The sequence below is a fragment of the Thalassophryne amazonica genome, chromosome 12 (genome assembly GCF_902500255.1).
Source record: "Thalassophryne amazonica chromosome 12, fThaAma1.1, whole genome shotgun sequence".
In the NCBI taxonomy this organism is placed as follows: domain Eukaryota; kingdom Metazoa; phylum Chordata; class Actinopteri; order Batrachoidiformes; family Batrachoididae; genus Thalassophryne; species Thalassophryne amazonica.
The window spans coordinates 8,623,413-8,644,221 of NC_047114.1; the positions used below are offsets into that span (position 1 = coordinate 8,623,413).

The following is a 20,809-nucleotide window of genomic DNA, read 5'->3' on the forward strand; positions in this document are numbered from 1 at the left end:
AATAAGACAGATGCAGTATACTTTTTTAAACAGAATATTTCATAAATGTTACTTTTTTTTTTTTAAGATAAAGTTAGAGGATTTGCCTTCTTAATGGTGTTTTCCTGGTCTTCCAATTGTATCAGGAAAAAAGACACTTTCAAACAGAAACTATGAAGTTATTTTGGCGGTGCTTCCCCATTCATCTAACGTGAACAAACTTGGGCTACACGCAAACAACCCACAGACACTAACCTGTTTCTTGGCGAGTAGTGTCTGACAGTGAGGGGGGACGTCGCTGGTTTGAAACTGTGTGAGGTGGGAAATCCATTGATGAACTGGTTGTTATGAAATGGGGCAACCTGAGAAACAGCAGATTTGCAGGACATCAATGTGAGATTTCAGCCATCTGTCACTGTTGAAAATTATATATATATATATATATATATATATACATACACACACACACAACAAAAATATAAACACAACACTTTTGGTTTTGCTCCCATTTTGTATGAGATGAACTCAAAGATCTAAAACTTTTTCCACACACACAATATCACCATTTCCCTCAAATATTGTTCACAAACCAGTCTAAATCTGTGATAGTGAGCACTTCTTTGCTGAGATAATCCATCCCACCTCACAGGTGTGCCATATCAAGATGCTGATTAGACACCATGATTAGTGCACAGGTGTGCCTTAGACTGCCCACAATAATAGGCAACCCCTGAACACCGTGGAGGAGACTGGTCAAGCAAGCAGTCCGACTGAAGGAGTTCTTCCGGGGTATGTTATCTCGGAGGACTCCAGAGGCAGTTGCAAGGTAGCGACAGGCCCGACGGGCAGCAACCTCTGCCGTGAGGGAGGCAAAGCAGCTGGCGTGGGAGGAGTTTGGAGTAACCATGGAGAAGGACTTTCGGTCGGCATCAAGGTGCTTCTGGCGGACCGTGAGGCACCTCAGGAGAGGAAAACAGGGAACCAAACAAGCTGTCTACAATAAGGATGGGACACTCTTGACCTCAACAGAGGATGTAATCTGGTGCTGAAAGTAACACTTTGAGGAACTCCTGCATCAGACCGGAGTGCCCTCTATAGTAGGGGCAGAGCTGAAAGCTGATGGGGGATTATCATCAATTTCTCTGGTGGAAGTCACAGCTCAACAGTAGCAAGGCCCCGGGGGTTGATGAGATCTGTCCAGGCTGTGGAGGGACTGTCTTGGATCAGACGTCTCTTCAACACTGTGTTGAAGTCTTGGACAGTGCTTAAGAAGTGGCAAACTAGGGTGGTAGTCCTCATATTTAAAAAAAAAAAAGGTACCAGAGAGTGTGTGCCAATTACAGGGACATCACACTACTCAGCCTCCCTGGTAAAGTCTACTCCAGGGTGCTGGAAAGGAGGGTTCCACTGATAGTTGAATCAGTGATTAAAGAGGAACAATGTGGGTTCCATCCTGGTCGTGGAACAACCAATCAACTCTTCACCATCACAAGGATCCTGGAGGGTGCCTGGGAGTATGCCCATCCAGTCTACATTATGTTTTGTGACTTGGAGAAGGCATATGATTGGGTACCCTGGGAGATATTGTAGGAGGTGTTGTGAGAGTATGGAGTGAGGGGGTCCCTTCTCATGGCCATCCAGTCTCTGTACTCACAAAGCGAGAGCTGTGTTCGGGTGTTCAGCAGTACGTCAGTTTCCGGTGGGGCTTGGCCTCCACTAGGGTCGCGCCTTGTCACCAATCCTGTTTGTGATATTCACGGGCAGGATATCAGGGCATAGTCGGGGGAGGAGGGTCTTCAGTTTGGTGGGCTCAGGGTCTCATCGCTGCTTTTTGCAGATGATGTGATCCTGTTGGCTTCATGGGACAGTGACCAACACTCACTGGATCAGTTTGCAGCCGAGTGTGAAGCGGTTGGATGAGGATCAGCACCTCTAAATCTGAGGCCATGGGTCTCACCAGGAAACCAATGGATTGCCTACTCTGGGTAGGGAATGCGGTCTTGTTCATGCGGGGTCTTGTTCACGAGTGACATGACAATGGAGCATGAGATTAGCTGGAGATTCGGCGCAGCAGAGGCGGTATTGCAATCATTCCATGGTACTGTTGTGAGGAAAAAGCAAAGCTCTTGATCTACTGGTCAATCTTCGTTCCTACTCTCATTTATGGTCATAAGGGTTGGGTCATGACAAAAAGAACTAGATCGCGGGTACAAGCAACCGAAAGGGGTTTCCTTGAGAGGTTGGCTGGCGTCTCCCTTAGAGATAGTGTGAGAAGCTCTGTTATATGAGAGGAGCTCGGAGTAGAGTCGCTGCTCCTTCGCGCTGAAAGGAGCCAGCTGAGGTGGTTCAGGCATCTGGTGGAACGCCTCAGGATGTCCCAGTCGGAGGTGGTTAATGTGACCTGGGAAAGGGAAGTCTGGTGTCCCTTGCTGGAGCTGTTGTCCCCGTGACCTGATCCCAGATAAGCGACTGAAGATGAGTGAGTGAGTGAGTGAGTGGAAAAATAAAAATAAAATAATAATTTAAAAAAAACCATCATTTTAAAAAAACTGACTCGTAATCTATTAAGATGAATTCTGAAATTAAAAAAAAAAAAATAAAAATAAAATAATAATTAAAATAGCAATCCTAGACCATGTCTTTTGACTTATTTCTTCTCACTATTTTGGGAGTAAAAACAAACGTTATGAATCTAAAAGAATTCCAGCACCAGGTTCTTACCAAAGCGGGGTCAATGAAGCCGTGTGTTGTGGACCAGGCCTGTGGGGTGATGAGGCTGTACAGGGGGAACTGCTGCTGCGGGCTGTACACCGGCGGCATGTAGTAAGACGTGTAGCGCTGTTGGGCATAAGGGTTCACCTCCACCGGCCGGTAACCGTTCTTTGGCATGAAAGTGTTGATAGCGATTGCTTTTGCCTTTATCCTCGCCTGGTAATCAGAGTTGAAAAAGGGTCAGAAATTACAACCAGCTGGAAACAAATATATTCAAATTTTTAACAACCTCCACAAAGTAAGTCGCATTTTCACCAGAGTCAATCTGTTTAGTTTTTAGCAGGAGTTACTAATTTGGGGCATGTGTCTGTATTTTTCCTGACCTTCGCACAAGGAGAACTTTGGGGGGAAGGGGGAGGGGGTGAGAGAATAAATAAAAATAAAGTCTGAGTAGATTCTACAATCTCATTAACCGTTTGAAACATTCCTCCCGTGCAGAGCTGCACCAACACAACCTATGTCTGCTCAATAGCTGGTCACTGTTTCAACAAATATTGCATTTGCACTTTGTTACATAGGCAGCTGCACTGAGCTAACAAAATGATGTGTGCTACAGCGCTCTGTCAGGTGAGATTTTCCAGAGGTTGAGGTGTCTGTTGCTCCATATCCACAGCGTTTTACACCATGTTTGACAGACATTTCTGTCTTGACATCCAATTTTTTTTATAGTGGTCGTAAACCAATTAACGAATCAGTTTATCAGCAGTAGCTTTGCAGATTTAAATTTTACAGCATGTAGCAAAGAGCAGATCTACAATCCTTTAGTTTTTAATAGGTTATAAGTAATTTCACTTCAACCATCAAAGAAAGAAAAAGAAAAAAAAACATTCTTAAGAGGTTTTAGCAGACAGTTGAAAATAAGGAAAAAATGGTAAATGGACTGCATTTATATAACACTTTTCCATCTGCATCAGACGCGCTTCACAATAATGCCTCACATTCACCCCGATGTGAAGGTGCTGCCATACAAGGCGCTCACTACACACCAGAAGCAACTCAGGGATTAAGGACCTTGCCCAGGCTGAAATTTGAACTGAAGCCCAACACTTAACCACTGGACCATCACCTCCCCTGTGCACCAAATTAGTTGTACACCAAATCAAAACAATAAATGTACTGATGCTGACGTGGAATGATACTGATGTTAATGTGAAATGTCTAAAAAAAAATAAAACAGAATAAAGTATGTAGGTGATGTTTTCAGACAGTTTTACACAACCCACCTTAATTGGTTTCCCTTGGAAAGTTTTCACCTCCTCACGGAGATACTGATATGCCTTCATCACATGAGAAACAACATTAAATCACAATTTGATGGAGAACGTCTTGACAAAAGGTGCAGATGACAATTTATTACAACTCTGATGTGGAGTAACAACGTTTCTGGACAAAAAAGGTCAGATCAGGTCTGGAATCACATGCTGGTGGTGTCTGTCCCTCCATCCCAAGTGTGACAGAACTAGTCAACATCCCAATTGGCAGCCAACTGGAGTTACCAAAGATCCCTTTGCCAATGTTAGATGATGCATAAAAGTTCTGTGGTCACATCCTAGTCTGTGAACCTCCAAGAGTGCTGCGGCCGAATGCAGTCTTCTAGTCTGTCTCCACAGCAGCAGTGGAAGACGGCTGCCCTCACCAACATACAGGAGAGTCTACATACCACTCGCATAAGCCAGCTCAGGAGGTCTGTGTGGGGGAAGACACCTCAGCACCACAACAGTGATAAACCTCATGAGACAAACCCTCATACAAGAGACAGACCCTCACACTGCCACAAACAAACAAAAAACAAAACAAAACAAAAAAAAACCCAGAACATGTCCTGTACAGCTCCGAAGTGGACCTACAGTCCTGGTTGCATTTTTAACTTTGTGGCCAGATCACTAAAACAGAGCTTCCACTTTGAATTGTCAGGATCTATGAGCCATTTGGGTCAGAAGAGTGCACCACCTGTGATTTTGTCATGATCTCTCCCCGATACCCTTACTATACCGCAGCAGTGTCACTAGACTCCACAATAACCTTACCCACACAAACATGGACAAAAACGTATTAACAAAAACAATAAATGAATAAAAAACAACAATATAATGTTGTTCCATTATCAATAAGGCAAAAATTTTTTTCGACTGAATCAAATCATTTTGTGGGTCCTCCTGAGCCATGACAATGCATCACAACATTCCGCGTGTTGTGCCCGATGTCAGTAAGACGTCAACATCAAATTAAACATAATGAAAGTAGGAATCTTTATTTAAAAAAGTAAAATCTGTTTAAAACTAAAGATTGTGGAACATACACATTCCATGAGATGTAAATTTTAAAAACCGTAACAGTGAGGCCTTTTTTGATGGATTACCTGTTGTGCATCTGCTTCTGATTCAAAGGTGATGAACCAGTTGTCATTGTAGGCAAATTCACAGTTTATGAACTTTGGCAAGTTGTCGCCTTTAAAGAGAGATTCAACTTCCTTCAGAAAACAAAAAGAAATTTGATTAATTTCTATGTGCAATATCCAATACGATCATGCAGAACCAGCTGAATTTAAAATAGCATGTGCATACAATGCATGTGGAAAATATTCATGCGCAGCACTTTTTCTGCATTTTGTTATGTTATAGCCATCTTCCAAAACAGACTAAATTCATTTTCTCCCCTCAAAATTCTACTCAACACCACTTAATGACAATGTGAAAGAAGTTTGTTTTTTTATTTCTGCAAATTTATTAACAATAAAAGCTAAGAAATCACAAGTATTCACACCCTTTGCTCAATACTTTGTACAAGCTTGTGGCATCATATCCAAGTCTTCTTGGATATGATTCTTGAATGCTCCCCCCAAGTTTAACCTTGATCCTGACTTTACATAAATAGGACATAGGTTATGCTGCCACCATGCAATCTCGATAACTGTTGATTCATACTAGGACAATAAAGCCACAGATTTTGCAAGAAAGTTAAATAATTTCATCTATTATTTAGTGGAGTGTTGACTGTCACATTTCATAGGTGTCCACACGGACCTCTCTTGGTGTGCTCTCTGGAACTTCTCTGAGGATTACGATGCAGCGGTTCTGATTGGGCCGTACCTTTTCCCCTTTCTCATCAACTTGGACCAATGGCAGAGCTGCAGAACGACACACAAATTCACATAATTAAAACCATTTTTCCATGTGTGTATTCACGTGGAGTCCTTGCTTTCATTCAAAATTTTAAACAACTGAGCATGTGCAAAGGGAATATATATCGCCATCCATTTTCCCATTACACACACTCAAGCTTGTGTTTATTCCACAAACTAATTTGATTAAAATGCTTCAAGTCTTGATGAGAAATATTTCATACACAGGGAACTTCAACAGGTTGCAGTATGAGACCATGCCTCAGTCAAATTGTTTAAAATAGTAATATTACATACATCAGTGAACCATAAAACAAAAGCACTGCCTGAAGATAGATCAGCTCAGTTGAAGAACTAATTCAAGATAAATAAAAATCACAAGTTGGTGAAACTCTGGTTAGTACTTCAGTATCTCTTGGGAAATCAACTCCATCCTTGGCCCTATAAAACAGAGTGCTGGTCACCTTAGTTTACTGAACAATCCCTTTACGGAGGTGGTGACATAATGGTTTGCACGTTGGACTGTGACACACGCGATCTGGGTTCGCTTTCCAATTGCAGCCATGCTCCCAACTGGCACTCTCAACAAAAGTGGTGGGGAGGAGTGAGACAGGCAAGACAAACAAGCTTCATGTTTTTGTTGGCTACCCATGTTAAATGTGATCCTCTTCTTCCTCTAGCATGCAAAGCAACCACTAGGAAAGTTTTGTTTTTGGATCATTTTAAAACAAACAAAGAGATCAATTTTTGACCACTGCAAAAGCAAGACGTTTACATTCTTGTATCCGTTTTATGACCGGTAAAAGAATACTCACATCGTAAAATGTCCACAATCAGTTCAACGTCCGTACTGAGCTTTTTGACGTGGTCCAGGTTGGCCACAGTCACAATGGGCACATATTGGTCACTGTCCATCTGCGAGATGAGGTACATGTCACTGGCCAGATTCTCCCTGTAAGACATGGAGGTGTAAATGGTTAGCAAGTCCTCAGAGCACTGCTCAGGTGCTAACGTGTAATTACATTTATATACACTACCAGTCAAAGGTTTGGACTGGGAAAGTGTGTCCATATCTTTAACTGGTGGTGTACCTCATTTGACAACCTGACATATCACTGCTGATAAACAGCAAGTTCTTGGCTTGAAAAGCCACACCTTAAAAGCATTTATTTAGATTTTAAACTAAAAATGATCAATCAACCTTCAGTGCATTTAGTAAAGAGTTAATCCACAGGTCTTGTGCCCATTTGATGAGCTGGAGAGGCACAGAAGTTTTCAAATTGACATTCCACTTTTGATGACTGAGATTGGAGCACTGTTCTTATGAGTCTCTGAACTGTCAAGAGTGCCATTAATTTATAGTTTTTCTATTAAAAATGACCAGGTTGAGATTTAAAGATTCAATGACAAAGCTATCAAAAATAGTCTCCGTGTTGAGGATTGGAGCACCAAGAAAGGCCAAGGGGACATCTTTGTTTCACCTAGATTTGTACTTTCAGGAGGTGGGGATGTTTCAGCTCTTTCCCTGGGTGGATGCCATCCAGGATTTGGAGTGGTTCAGTGGTGTGGTGAATACAGCAACCCGCAGCAAAGACCTAACCTAAGTTAAAAATCGTGACTTGCACATGTAGTTCTGTTATAATGATGGCGACATTTTATTTGTCTTCTCAGTCCTCTTGGATAGATTTAAATAGATAAATCACTAAACAACCACAACAATGCAAGATCTTGCAAACATGAATTTGCACATTTAAAGTGAATACTGATACCACATTAATATTTAATGTCCTAATTAAAAGTTGGACAGGGTTATTATGGAAAAGGTCAAGCCCCAATGTTTCGTGTCTCATGCACAGGTAGATTTTAAACAGTCTCAGAACCTGTAAAGGTCACAAAAATTTGTAACTTGTAAACCCCCCTAAAGTCATACCAAACCACAAACTGAAATCAGAGTCAGATAAAATCATTCCCAAAGACTCACAAATGGACTGTGGCAGCAAACTGTGGACCTGAACTCACCGGGACAGACAGAATTCCAGAGTTTTCTTCAGGAGCTCCCTCAAGCCATCTTGTGGATTGTCGAGCTGGGGTTCACTTCCTGTTGATGTGATAAAAGGCAACGTCAATCCTCAACACAAAGGGCTTAAGTCAATAATGGGTTTAAGTAACCGGGGTTGCTTCCCTAAACCTGTAACAGCCCACAAGATCAATTCAGCATGACACGGTTCCAAAATATTAACATTATCAAACTGCTGATCAGAGCGACTTGTTCTATCATGTATACGAGGGCTGTCAATAAAGTAGCGGTCCTTTTTATTTTTTTCCAAAACTATATGGATTTCATTCATATGTTTTTATGGCAGACATGCTTGAACCCTCGTGCGCATGCGTGAGTTTTTCCACACCTGTCGGTGACGTCATTCGCCTGTGAGCACTCCTTGTGGGAGGAGTCGTCCAGCCCCTCGTCGGAATTCCTTTGTCTGAGAAGTTGCTGAGAGACTGGCGCGTTGTTTGATCAAAATATTTTCTAAACCTGTGAGACACATCGAAGTGGACACGGTTCGAAAAATTAAGCTGGTTTTCAGTGAAAATTTTAACGGCTGATGAGAGATTTTGAGGTGATTCTGTCGCTTTAAGGACTTCCCACGGTGCGAGACGTCGCTCAGCGCTCTCAGCCGCCGTCATCAGCCTGTTCAAGCTGAAAACCTCCACATTTCAGGCTCTATTGATCCAGGACACCGTGAGAGAACAGAGAAGTTTCAGAAGAAGTCGGTTTCAGCATTTTATCCGGATATTCCACTGTTAAAGGAGATTTTTTTTAATGAAAGACGTGCGGACGGGTCCGCGCGTCGGGACGCAGCGGACGTGGTGCGGCGGAACAGGAAAAACACCTCCGTGTTGCTAACCATTTGTAAAATCCAGGTGGCTTTTGATGGCTTTCAGTGGAGTGAGTATATGAGAAATTGTTTAACAGCAGGACATGTTCCAACTTGTCCTCAAGGCTTCCAACGGAGGTGTTTTTCCTGTGGCGGAGCGTCGCATGACGCGCGGACCCGTCCGCACGTCTTTCATTAAAAAAATCTCCTTTAACAGTGGAATATCCGGATAAAATGCTGAAACCGACTTCTTCTGAAACTTCTCTGTTCTCTCACGACGTCCTGGATCAATAGAGCCTGAAATGTGGAGGTTTTCAGCTTGAACAGGCTGATGACAGCGGCTGAGAGCGCTGAGCGACGTCTCGCACCGTGGGAAGTCCTTAAAGCGACAGAATCACCTCAAAATCTCTCATCAGCCGTTAAAATTTTCACTGAAAACCAGCTTAATTTTTCGAACCATGTCCACTTCGATGTGTCTCACAGATTTAGAAAAAATTTTGATCAAACAACGCGCCAGTCTCTCAGCAACTTCTCAGACAAAGGAATTCCGACGAGGGGCTGGACGACTCCTCCCACAAGGAGTGCTCACAGGCGAATGACGTCACCGACAGGCGTGGAAAAACTCACGCATGCGCACGAGGGTTCAAGCATGTCTGACGTAAAAACATATGAATGAAATCCATATAGTTTTTGAAAAAAATAAAAAGGACCGCTACTTTATTGACAACCCTCGTATAGTACGTTGTGACCATTAATAGAAAAACGTGCATTATGTCAGTGTCATTATGTCGTCGGTGAGCTTGAGTTTGGTTAAGACGAGCACAAACTGCAGCAGACAGGAAGTGGTCCAAAATCTACAGGACCAACAGCTGACCAGCTTTTATAGTCTGTCGCTCTGAAGAGCCAATTTGTGGCAAGATAAAAAGCTTTTCAGGATGTTTTCTCAGTCTGGACTTTTCACCCCCAACAAAGCAGGTCTTTAATTTATAACAGAGGATGTGGCCGTAAACAGACTGAAACAACATGAACTCCATAAATCTCCAAGACCTGACCAGATGATATTATTTATTTTGAAAGAGTTGACTGATCAGGTGATGTCTCTTACACTTAACTGAATTCCAGTTTCACGTACAGTGTCCACTTAAAAATATGTGAATTATAGGTGAAGCATCACAATTCATCATCCAGAAAGGTGACCTGAATGAGTTAATTAAAGAAGTGGGACATAGATTTTTTGTTGTTGTTGTTGTTTGTTTTTTGGAATTTCTGGTATTGGCTGAGGCTGACTCTGGTATGTGTTTGAGATTGTTGTATACCAACTTCAAATATGGTCTATGCTATGAACTCTTTGTGTCCCAAACACCCATCAGCCAACCTGTATTCACAGGCTCTGGGTAGTCTGTGTAAACTGGCTCAGAGCACTCCAGCGTGACCGAGGTCACAGGGGTTGGCTCGGCCAGCATTACTGGTACTGGTGGAGGCTCATCCGGTTCAGTTAGCAGAGGCTCCTTGTAAACCTTGTCCTCACTTGCTTCATAATCTGAAAAGAACAAAAGAAAGCAGACATTATGTAAAGGTTTCAGTGCAATGAGCAGAAATATCATTTAGTCTCTTCTTCAAATTCCTTGTCTTAAATATTTAACTATATGAAATGCTCGTTTCACATTTTGCGAGGTGTCACATTGGACTTCAGCCAACGTTTATTTTTGTAATTGATTAATTCCACTTTTTCAATTAGATTATTTTGTGATTATTTGATAATCCTTTGGTTTATTAATGGCTAAACCATGTACTCCTCCAAAAACTTTTAACTTGGCATTTAAAATGTTTACTGAACAAATTATATTGATAGATATGTGCGATCCTTTCACAATCACAACTGTATAGGCTTTTTCGCTGATATGAAAACTTATTTTACCCAATAACAAAAAAAAGTTTAGAAAACACTGGCTGCTGGAAGAGGCACTATATAGTTTGACCAACAGGGGGCAGACTGGCAGCATTGTTTACTAAGCTATAAAGCACCGCTTGGACCCCATCATCTCTGTCACACAGGCTACAAGAACCAGAGGTGGCTCGACCAGGTGACACTGATTTTCAATCAGTGTTTTACAGCAACAAGAGACAAGTGGTCACTATGTCGCCAGATGGGCGGATCCAAAATAGACGAGATGTCTATTTTACAGTACGTCCAGAAAGTATTCACAGAGCTTCACTTTATCCACATTTTATGTTACAGCCTTATTCCAAAGTGGAGCAAATAAATGTTTTCCCTCAAAATTCTACTCACAACATGAATGACGAGTTTTGTTTTTATTTATTAACAATAAAAAAAACCCTAAGAATCACATGTACATACAGTGAGGAAAATAAGTATTTGAACACCCTGCAATTTTGCAAGTTCTCCCACTTAGAAATCATGGAGGGGTCTGAAATTTTCATCTTTGGTAGATGTCCACTGTGAGAGACAATCTAAAAAAAACAAAAAACAAAACAAACAAACAAAAAAAAAAACAATCCGGAAATCACAATGTATGATTTTTTAATAATTTATTTGAATGTTACTGCTGCAAATAAGTATTTGAACACCTACCAACCAGCAAGAATTCTGGCTCACACAGACCTGTTAATTTTTCTTTAAGAAGCCCTCTTATTCTGCACTCTTTACCTGTATTAATTGCACCTGTTTGAACTTGTTACCTGTATAAAAGACACCTGTTCACACAATCAATCACACTCCAACCTGTCCACCATAGCCAAGACCAAAGAGCTGTCTAAGGACACCAGGGAGAAAACTGTAGACCTGCAAAAGGCTGGGATGGACTACAGGACAACAGGCAAGCAGGTTGGTAGAAGACAACAACTGTTATGATTATTTATTAGAAAGTGGAAGAAACACAAGATGACTGTCAATCTCCCTCGGTCTGGGATTACATGCAAGATCTTACTTTGTGGGGTAAGGACGATTCTGAGAAAGCTCAGAACTACACAGGAGGACCTGGTCAATGACCTGAAGAGAGCTGGAACCACAGTCACAAAGATTACATTAGTAACATGCTGTCATGGTTTAAAATCCTGCAGGGCAGCAAGGTCCCCCTGCTCAAGCCAGCACATGTCCAGGCCCGTTTGAAGTTCACCAGTGACCATCTGGATGATCCAGGGGAGTCATGGGAGAAGGTCATGTGGTTAGATGAGACCAAAATAGAGCTTTTTGGAATCAACTCCACTTACCATGTTTGGAGGATGAGAACAACCCCAAGAAAACCATCCCAACCGTGAAGCATGGAGGTGGAAACATCATACTCTGGGGGTGCTCTTCTGCAAAGGGGACAAGATGACTGCACCATATTGAAGGGAGGATGGATGGGGTCATGTATTGCGAGATTTTGGAAAACAACCTCCTTCCCTCAGTAAGAGCATTGAAGATGGGTCATGGCTGGATCTTCCTGCATGACAATGACCCCAAACACACAGCCAGGGCAACTAAGGAGGGGCTCCGTAAGAAGCATTTCAAGGTCCTGGAGTGGCCTGGCCAGTCTCCAGACCTCAACTCAATAGAAAATCTTTGGAGGGAGCTGAAACTCCAAACCTGAAAGATTTGGAGAAGATCTGTATGGAGGAGTGGACCAAAATCCCTGCTGCAGTGTGTGAAAACCTGGTGAATAACTATAGGAAACGTTTGACCTCTGTAATTGCAAACAAAGGCTACTGTACCAAATATTAACATTGATTTTCACAGGTGTTCAAATACTTATTTGCAGCAGTAACATACAAATAAATTATTTAAAAAAAAAAAAAAAAATCATACATTGTGATTTCCGGATTTTTTTTTTTTTTTTTAGATTATGTCTCTCACAGTGGACATGCACCTAAGATGAAAATTTCAGACCACTCCATGATTTGTAAGTGAGAGAACTTGCAAAATCGCAGGGTGTTCAAATACTTATTTTCCTCACTGTATGTATTCACAAACTTTGCACCTGTGTTTGTCTATTCCTCTTTGCAGCACCTCTCAAGCTCCATCAGGCTGGATGCGGAGCGTCGGGTCACTGCACATCTTAGCCATTTTCAAATCTCTCCAGAGATGTTCAGTTGGATTCAGGTCTGGGCTCTGGCTGGGCCACTCAAGGACATTCACAGAGCTGTCCTGAAGACAATCCTTTGATATCTTGGCTTCATGTTTGATTTGAGCTCTGACATGCTCTGTCAACTGTGGGACCTTATATGTAGACGTGTGTCTTTCTATTTCATGTCCAATCAACAGAATTTACCCCAGGTGGACTCCAATTAAGCTGTAGAAACATAAGGATGATCAGTGGAAACAGGATGCACCTGAGCTCAATGGCAAAGGCTGTACCATGTGATTTCTTTTTTTATTTTTAACAAATTTTGCTAATACTAAAATAAAAAACTAAACTTTTTTACATCATGATTATGGGGTATTGTGTGTAGAATTCTGAGGAAAAAAAGGAATTTCACCCATTTTGGAATAAGGCTGTAACAATGTGGTAAAAGTGAGGCAGTGAATACTTTCTGGATGCACGGTATGCAAATGCTGAGCGAATGCCAACCCAAGTGAAGGCAGTGCGATGTAGGTTGTTTATAGATATTTCTAGGAAAGTTCATATTTGAATATCAATCACATTTCTTTGCCATAAGGGTTTGATAATTATATGTTTGGTATCATTGCAAGCTCTCACCTATACGTTGAGTGATATATCTATATACACCAGGGTTCTAGCTAGCGCAAACTTGCGTTACAGCCCATTACGATATAATTTTGGATCGTGTAATCAATTGTTTCTGCAGCACGACTCCAGCTTGAAGCGTGAATGAAGCAATACTTCGATTCAATGGCTCGTGGCTCTTTGATTCGCTGCTCTTCAGAAGTGGTAAGTCCGCTTCTTAACCCCTCTCAAAGCCATTAAAATATCATGAGTCATTTTTGTGTGCATTAAAGTCACCAAATGGGACTCATGTCTTGTTGCAGTCAACAAACGAGAATCGTTCTCTGTTCCGCACAGCTCCAAACGCTGTGCGGAGTCCGCTTGGAATTAATAACTTTAAATGAATTGCCGCTTTAAATGACACCTCTTACAAACATTGCAATACAGACAAACTACAATAGACTAAAACGTTTTTAACTCCCAAAATGAGACGTGCTGCATTCTTTATGAACCTGACGTGGAGCGCAGCGAGCTGTAGAGCTCAGCTCAGAAATGGAAAGACATTCATGACAATAATAATGTCTGAAAGGAAATGCTTTTGACAAAAACTAACAGATTTTATTTCTGTTTATGTCCAGAGATCAAGGATCCACCATGTAGAGTTTATTATGTCCAGAGTTTAAGGATTCAGTAACCAATTTCATATTTATTTACTTTAAGACTCAATAAAATGTTCTTCAATTTCAATTTAATCAGTTTATAAAGCATCAAATTACAACAAAAACCGTCTCAAGGTGCCTTACACAACAGTTCAACATAAAAAATGTAATAAATAAAAATAAAAAAATTGAAATACCTAATTAAAAACAGAAGTAAAAGAATAAAACATAAAATAAAAACAACTCATAAGAAAGAGAATAAAAATAGGTTTTAAGTCTTGACTTAAAAATGTCCACGGACTCCGACTGCCTCACTGTGGGCCATGTACTGTCTAACCCAGAATGAGATTGCCCACTCAACATACTTCCCCAGTCTTCTGGGACTTGGGCTGTCGTACCTGGCTTTTCCCCTTTGGGTACCCCTAGAATGGCCATTTTTAGCTTAAATTTTCAAAAGCTGCTCCCCCTTCTGCAACAAGCCCCCCCCAATCGCTCGCTTCGCTCCCTCGACAGTACCACTACGCTAAAATTTTTATCCTAGCTTGAACCCTGTATATATTAAGGTTTTTACCTCCCAATATCAGCATTGCAACCCCCCCCCCAATCCCCGAAAATATCCATGTCAGCATGGACTCTAATATAAAGAAAATTGCACACATCTTTTCCTCTTCCTGAGGTACAAAGAGCCAAACAATGAAATCCGAACTATTTCATGGAGCTGCAACTAACAATCATTTTCATTATCAATTAATCTAATGATTATTTTTTTGGTTTAATCCATTACATGTTTAGTCTATAAAATGTCAGAAAATGGTGAAAAATATTCAGTGTTTCTAAAAGCACAAGATGACATTGTCAAATGTCTTGTTTTGTCCACAGCCCAAAAGTCAATTTACTGTCAAAAAGGAGGACAAAAACCAGGAAATATTTGTATTTAAGAAGCTGAAATCTGAGAAGTTGAGATTTTAAAAAGAAAATAAATCTAATGAAATGATTCATTTAATCAAATTATTAAGAGATTAATTACTGCAGCCCTTTATGTCACAGACATGATTTCCAACTTTTTCTGCACTCTGACATGCACATACAGTCAGGAGAAGAGAGATGATCAGAAACACTTTCTCCAAAAGGAGACACACAAAGTTATGAGGCCTCAGATAAAGTTTTGAAGATATGGCTGACCTTCTGGGCCGGGATCAACCGAACTATCGCAGCCTTCCTTCCATGGCTGCAAGGCAGCAGTTGTGTCGGCAGCACTCCCGCTGGGGTCCAGGCTAAACATGTGGTTGGCCCATGCTTTTGCATTGGGGTTTAGGTCTGAAACCTTGGCTGTTTCCTTTGGAGACAAAAGATATATAAAGGTTACTCAAATTGTTCAGTTTTTATAGTTTTTTTTTCTTTCAGAAGCAAACTTGATGCATTTGAGCTTGATCAAATTCTGATTCATGAAAATTCAGTAAGGTATGTCTTCTACAATACATTCCAATTCAAAGGTAGAATTCTACTAGTGTATACTAAGATATATCTAAATGCTGCATGACAAGCAATAGAAAGTTTAATTATTGATTATTCATTTTATGATCAGTCTTTTGGCTAAGGACGTCCTGAGCCAACTGAAGCCACTCAAGGTGGATTTAATTGTTCATGGCTTTTCAAATGCCATCCTTTTGCAACTCCCTAACATCCCTATTCCACAGATCTATCGCATTCCAGAGAAAGTGGAAAAGCGGGATAAAACTGCTTACTCTGGCATGCCTCCTATCAGGACGGCTTATAAAGTGCATACCCGGCAACAGCTCAAAAAGAAAAGTAAAGCTGCGCCCGGCTACATTCTCAGCCAAAATCACAACAAACACTTTTGCTTCAAATTTTTACCCTGATGGCGTACAATCACACAAGTTTCAAGTGGTACTTACTAGGGCTACCCCGTTTAAAGATGCTTGAACAGGATTGAAGCTGTTAAGAGCATGAATTTAGAGAATTGGGATGAAATTCTTCAACAATGTGAAAATTTCGCCCCGATTTCAAAACTGATGATGATGATCCTAACAACTGCATATACCAAATATGTTCAAGATTGACAAAGGATGGATCAAGGAGTTACTGTGATGACTCAAAACACATTCTGATTTTCTATTCAGGATGAAGCGGGAAGGAACAGCACTCTGTGGAATAGGGGTATTACTTTGCATAATGTCATGCTACTCTGTGGAATAGGGGTATTACTTTGCATAATGTCATGCTAACATTAGCATGTAGCGAGTGCCAATGTATGTGTGTGTGTGTGTTTGTGTGAACATGCATGCATCCAGAGTGGGAGTAGGAGAGTGCTGTCTTTGATGTGAAAATTAGAAATCTGTTTGTGAAAAAGCTGCACTGTCAATTTTTGTGTAGGAAAAACCTATAAGTGCCATTTTATACACATAAATTTAAAGAAAAAACCAAAGCTAATGTTACATGTCAGCCTCCCTTAGCTGAAGATTATGTGTTGTCATTTCGGCTGCTCCTGTTTGTTCGGGGGTCGCCACAGCAGATAAAGCCAGATCCGCTTTGGTATTTGGCACAAGTTTTACACAGGATGCCCTTCCTGACAACTCCAGATTCACCCCGAGAAACACACACAGAGCCGCTGGTGCGCCGAAGAGGTCTCCCATCCAAACACTAACCAGATACCGCACTGCTTAGCTTCTGAGATCTGACGGGATCAGGCTGACAGAGCAGACGAGCTCCAACTTATCTGAAGATTATGACGGTTGCTAAATAGGATTAATCATCATATTCTGAGTAGGAGACCTTATTGGGACTTGTTTTGATGGGTCACACCCGTGATGCTACACCATGTTAGCATGATGCCACTGTGTCAATACATGCCAAACTGAGGAATGTTTCCAGTCGCCACCAGTTAATCCAGTCCCATCCATACCAACACTAAAACAAACAGACAAACAAAAAAAAAAAAAACCACACCCAATAACACACTGACTAAGCATCTCCAAAACCCAAGTGGAATTCTGCTCATTATGCCGTGTCTTTAAGTGAAGAACAAATATTAACCACTGATGTGCCAAACCTGGTCAATCCAACCTGAACTCCAGTTTAAAGTGAATTTGACAGAGGCCCTGTCACACCTTGTTGATTTATCCAGCGTATGTCATCATATTAGAAAAATGCTGGCATACGTGTGAAGCTCCCTGGTGTACGTCGTAATACGCTGAGTTCCTCAAAAAAATTTAGGCATGCTGAAAATTTTCAGCGCATGCCAGTGTGACTCATACATCCTGCACATGCTGGACATAAGTTGTAGATAAGTTATGTGATTGTTGGCACACGTTTCTTCTAATTTACTCATAAGTCTAAATACGTCCAATAATGCTGGCCAGTGATTGGCCGAAACCTGTGGTCCTCATGCACAAAGACTGCTTCATTCACACACGGAGTAAATGCAGTGTTTTAAAGCAAGTCCCTCGGTGGTTTTGCTGCTGTATGCCAGTGTCGCATGGTCCGATCATACTGAAGCGCTGTGATGATTTAACTTTTAAAGTGTCGTTGCTGTTGGTGTGATCATCAGACGACCTGATCGATCGATTAGGGTGAACACACCTGATTAACGCACTGTAACTCTTTCAAGCATCGTCGCTGGCGGTGTGATCATGAGATGACCGAATCGATCAGGTGTGGTCACACCTGATTAATACGCTGTTTAAACATTTAAAGCCCCGTCACTGTCGGTGATCACCACAAAGACAGATCACACAGCAATTCATTCAGATCACACCTGCTCGATTTGGTCGACTGACGCTTTAAAAGTATAAATCATCACAGCGTGTCATTATTCAGGACTGTGATGACCTGATCAGCGGACCTGATCAGAAATCAACAGCACTTTAAAAGTTTAAAGAGTCACAGCACTCCATTCATTCACGGCAGCGTTTACCACTGCCAGACCACTCACCAGCATTCTGTACACAATGAAAATGGCCCACCAAGATAAAAAATGAAAATAAAAAATAATGATAAATTACCCTGTTTCTGACCCGCGCCACAATGTGCAGTCCTGACTCGGGGTGCAACGATACAGAAAAATCACAGTTCGATGCGTACTTTGGTTTCGAGGTCACGGCTCGGTTGATTTTCGGTACAGTATGGGAACAAAATGCAAAACCTAAATTTGCTTGTTGTTAAAACCAACATTTTATTGCAACATTATACAAACAGCAAAATAAAATATTTCCAAAGTGCTGCCAGGTAAGTTAAATAAAATGTTCTCAAATCAACAACAAATATGTCGATTTCCTGAAAGCTGCGCTGCTCATTAGAGGATGACATTTTTCGGGAATTCCCGTGGGTCACGTGATTCCCGCGGGATGGGAGTCAAAATTTGATCAATCCTGTGATTGGGATGGGACGGCAATAAAAATTAATGGGAGCAGGCAGGAGCGGGAATGCCAAAAATAGATGATTTTCATCTATTTAAAACAACCAAAACACGTTCACACCGGGCGCGATCAGACGCTACAAATTCGCGGGGGTCGCGTGGCGACGGACGCACCTCCTTCGCCCAGTGTGTCGCTCTGCTTTTGCTACGAAAACTCGCCCCGGAGCGTTATCAAATAGGAGGAGCTTCCATTCCGCTCGCTGGCTCCGGCTGTCAGTCAAGTTAACATGACGGACCTTGATCACACGGAGCGAGTTGTTGTGAAAAGCTCCTAATACAGAGAGTATCATTATTTGCTGCAGAAGATGCGTCTGGATGACGACCGCTTTCAGCGGTCCTTCTGCCTCTGCAGGACCCAGTTTGAGGACCTCCTGTCCCGTTCACGCACGCACATGTAAACAATAAAAAGAAACTCTGCAGCCTGCTGTGAAACTGCAGCTTGCTCTTCCCCCAAAAACTCTGTCATAATTGTGTTTAGAAACCAGTCACCATTTGTTTTATTATACATCTGTGTAGTTAATAAGTAAGTAAGTAGTGATTCCCTCGCGCGCGCACGTAAAATAAAAATAAAAAGAAACTCCAATCCCACTGCTGTGGTGCTGCTCGCTCCAAAAACTGTCATAATTGTGAAATAAAGGACAAAAGAGACATAAGTCCTGCTCACAGGCTGCTACCAGAGACAGGACATGTTCAAATCTTCAGTCAAACTCCAGACATCTCCACGTCACTACATATTCAGTCCCTGACTGATCATCACGGCGCGACGAGATGAAAAAGTTCAGGTTTTTGAACTTGGGGAGGAGGGCAATGCGACGTGATGCGACGCAATATCGTACCACAAACGCGCCAATGGCTCAAAATCGCTTAGAGCAGAGACCATGCGTTTACCACAGATCTGTGGTTAGAAGAGAGAACCAACACGAATTACATAATGGTCACCATGCACTACATCCACAATTGGGAGATGTCAAACCGCATCCTAGCCACGAAGACATACGGGAGTGGGATGGGAGTGTGACTGATTTTGAGTGGGAGCGGGATGGGATTGGGAGTCATCTTTACAGGAGTGGGACGGGATGGGATTTATTTTTTTACTCCAGTCTAGGACTGGGACAGGATGGGATTTTTTTTTCTGGGTGCGGGATGGGACGGGAGTGAAAATCCACTCCCGTGTCATACTCTACTCCTCATGCGGTGTGAATTCACATGCACAGTGTAAATATGAGGTCTTACCTGTGTGTTTTAGTGTAGAAACGTCGTTCTGCGGCACTTTGCACCATCAGATCAGTTAGAGGAGCGGAGTTCCCTCCCCACCGGTTCTGTCTTGGCGCAACAAGTCGAAAAAGTTACAGCGCCTCAATTACGTCTCATTTACCACAAACTCCCTGTGATACTGGCTGTACACACAATGAAATCTCAAGAAAAAAGTTATATAATTATTCAGTTCTCCGTGAGGCGCAGGGACACCGTGTGCGTACGCTGGATGACGTACGCGTACACTTCAGGGAAAAAGCATTTACGGTACATATTTAATTAAAAGTTAAAAAAAAATCTTTGTCTAACATCATTCTGTGTAAATATCTCATGTTACAACGTGGAGACCCGCAGCTTATACACAAGTTATTTATGTCCAATTTCTTTTTAAGTTTATAATTTTTTTTTTTATTTTATAATTGGTGGGTGTGGCTAATATTCAGGTGCACTCTATAGTCCAGGAGTTACTGTAATCACACGCAACGCGAACCTGTTAAAGAAAGAGGAACAAGCTCAACTGCTGCTTCTTGACTGCATGTATACTCAACAAAAATATAAACGCAACACTTTTGGTTTTGCTCCCATTTTGTATGAGATGAACTCAAAGATCTAAAACTTTTTCCACATACACAATATCACCATTTCCCTCAAATATTGTTCACAAACCAGTCTAAATCTGTGATAGTGAGCACTTCTCCTTTGCTGAGATAATCCATCCCACCTCACAGGTGTGCCATATCAAGATGCTGATTAGACACCATGATTAGTGCACAGGTGTGCCTTAGACTTCCCACAATAAAAGGCCACTCTGACAGGTGCAGTTTTATCACACAGCACAATGCCACAGATGTTGCAAGATTTGAGGGAGCGTGCAATTGGCATGCTGACAGCAGGAATGTCAGCCAGAGCTGTTGCTCGTGTATTGAATGTTCATTTCTCTACCATAAGCTGTCTCCAAAGGCGTTTCAGAGAATTTGGCAGTACATCCAATCAGCCTCACAACCGCAGACCACGTGTAACCACACCAGCCCAGGACCACCACATCC

General features: G+C 41.8%; 1 protein-coding gene across 2 annotated transcripts in view; it reads right to left on the bottom strand.

Moving 5' to 3' along the window:
• larp4b (La ribonucleoprotein 4B) overlaps positions 1-20,809 on the bottom strand; it is an 84,159-nt gene that overhangs the window by 10,802 nt on the left and 52,548 nt on the right. For both annotated transcript variants that reach the window (XM_034182414.1, XM_034182413.1), the window contains exons 3-11: positions 15,257-15,410; positions 10,124-10,288; positions 7,892-7,970; positions 6,688-6,824; positions 5,775-5,878; positions 5,111-5,221; positions 3,975-4,028; positions 2,701-2,907; positions 235-341 (exon numbers count right to left, since the gene is read on the bottom strand). In XM_034182414.1, coding sequence (XP_034038305.1) covers positions 235-341; positions 2,701-2,907; positions 3,975-4,028; positions 5,111-5,221; positions 5,775-5,878; positions 6,688-6,824; positions 7,892-7,970; positions 10,124-10,288; positions 15,257-15,410 — 1,118 coding nt within the window. The remainder of the gene's footprint in view (positions 1-234; positions 342-2,700; positions 2,908-3,974; positions 4,029-5,110; positions 5,222-5,774; positions 5,879-6,687; positions 6,825-7,891; positions 7,971-10,123; positions 10,289-15,256; positions 15,411-20,809) is intronic.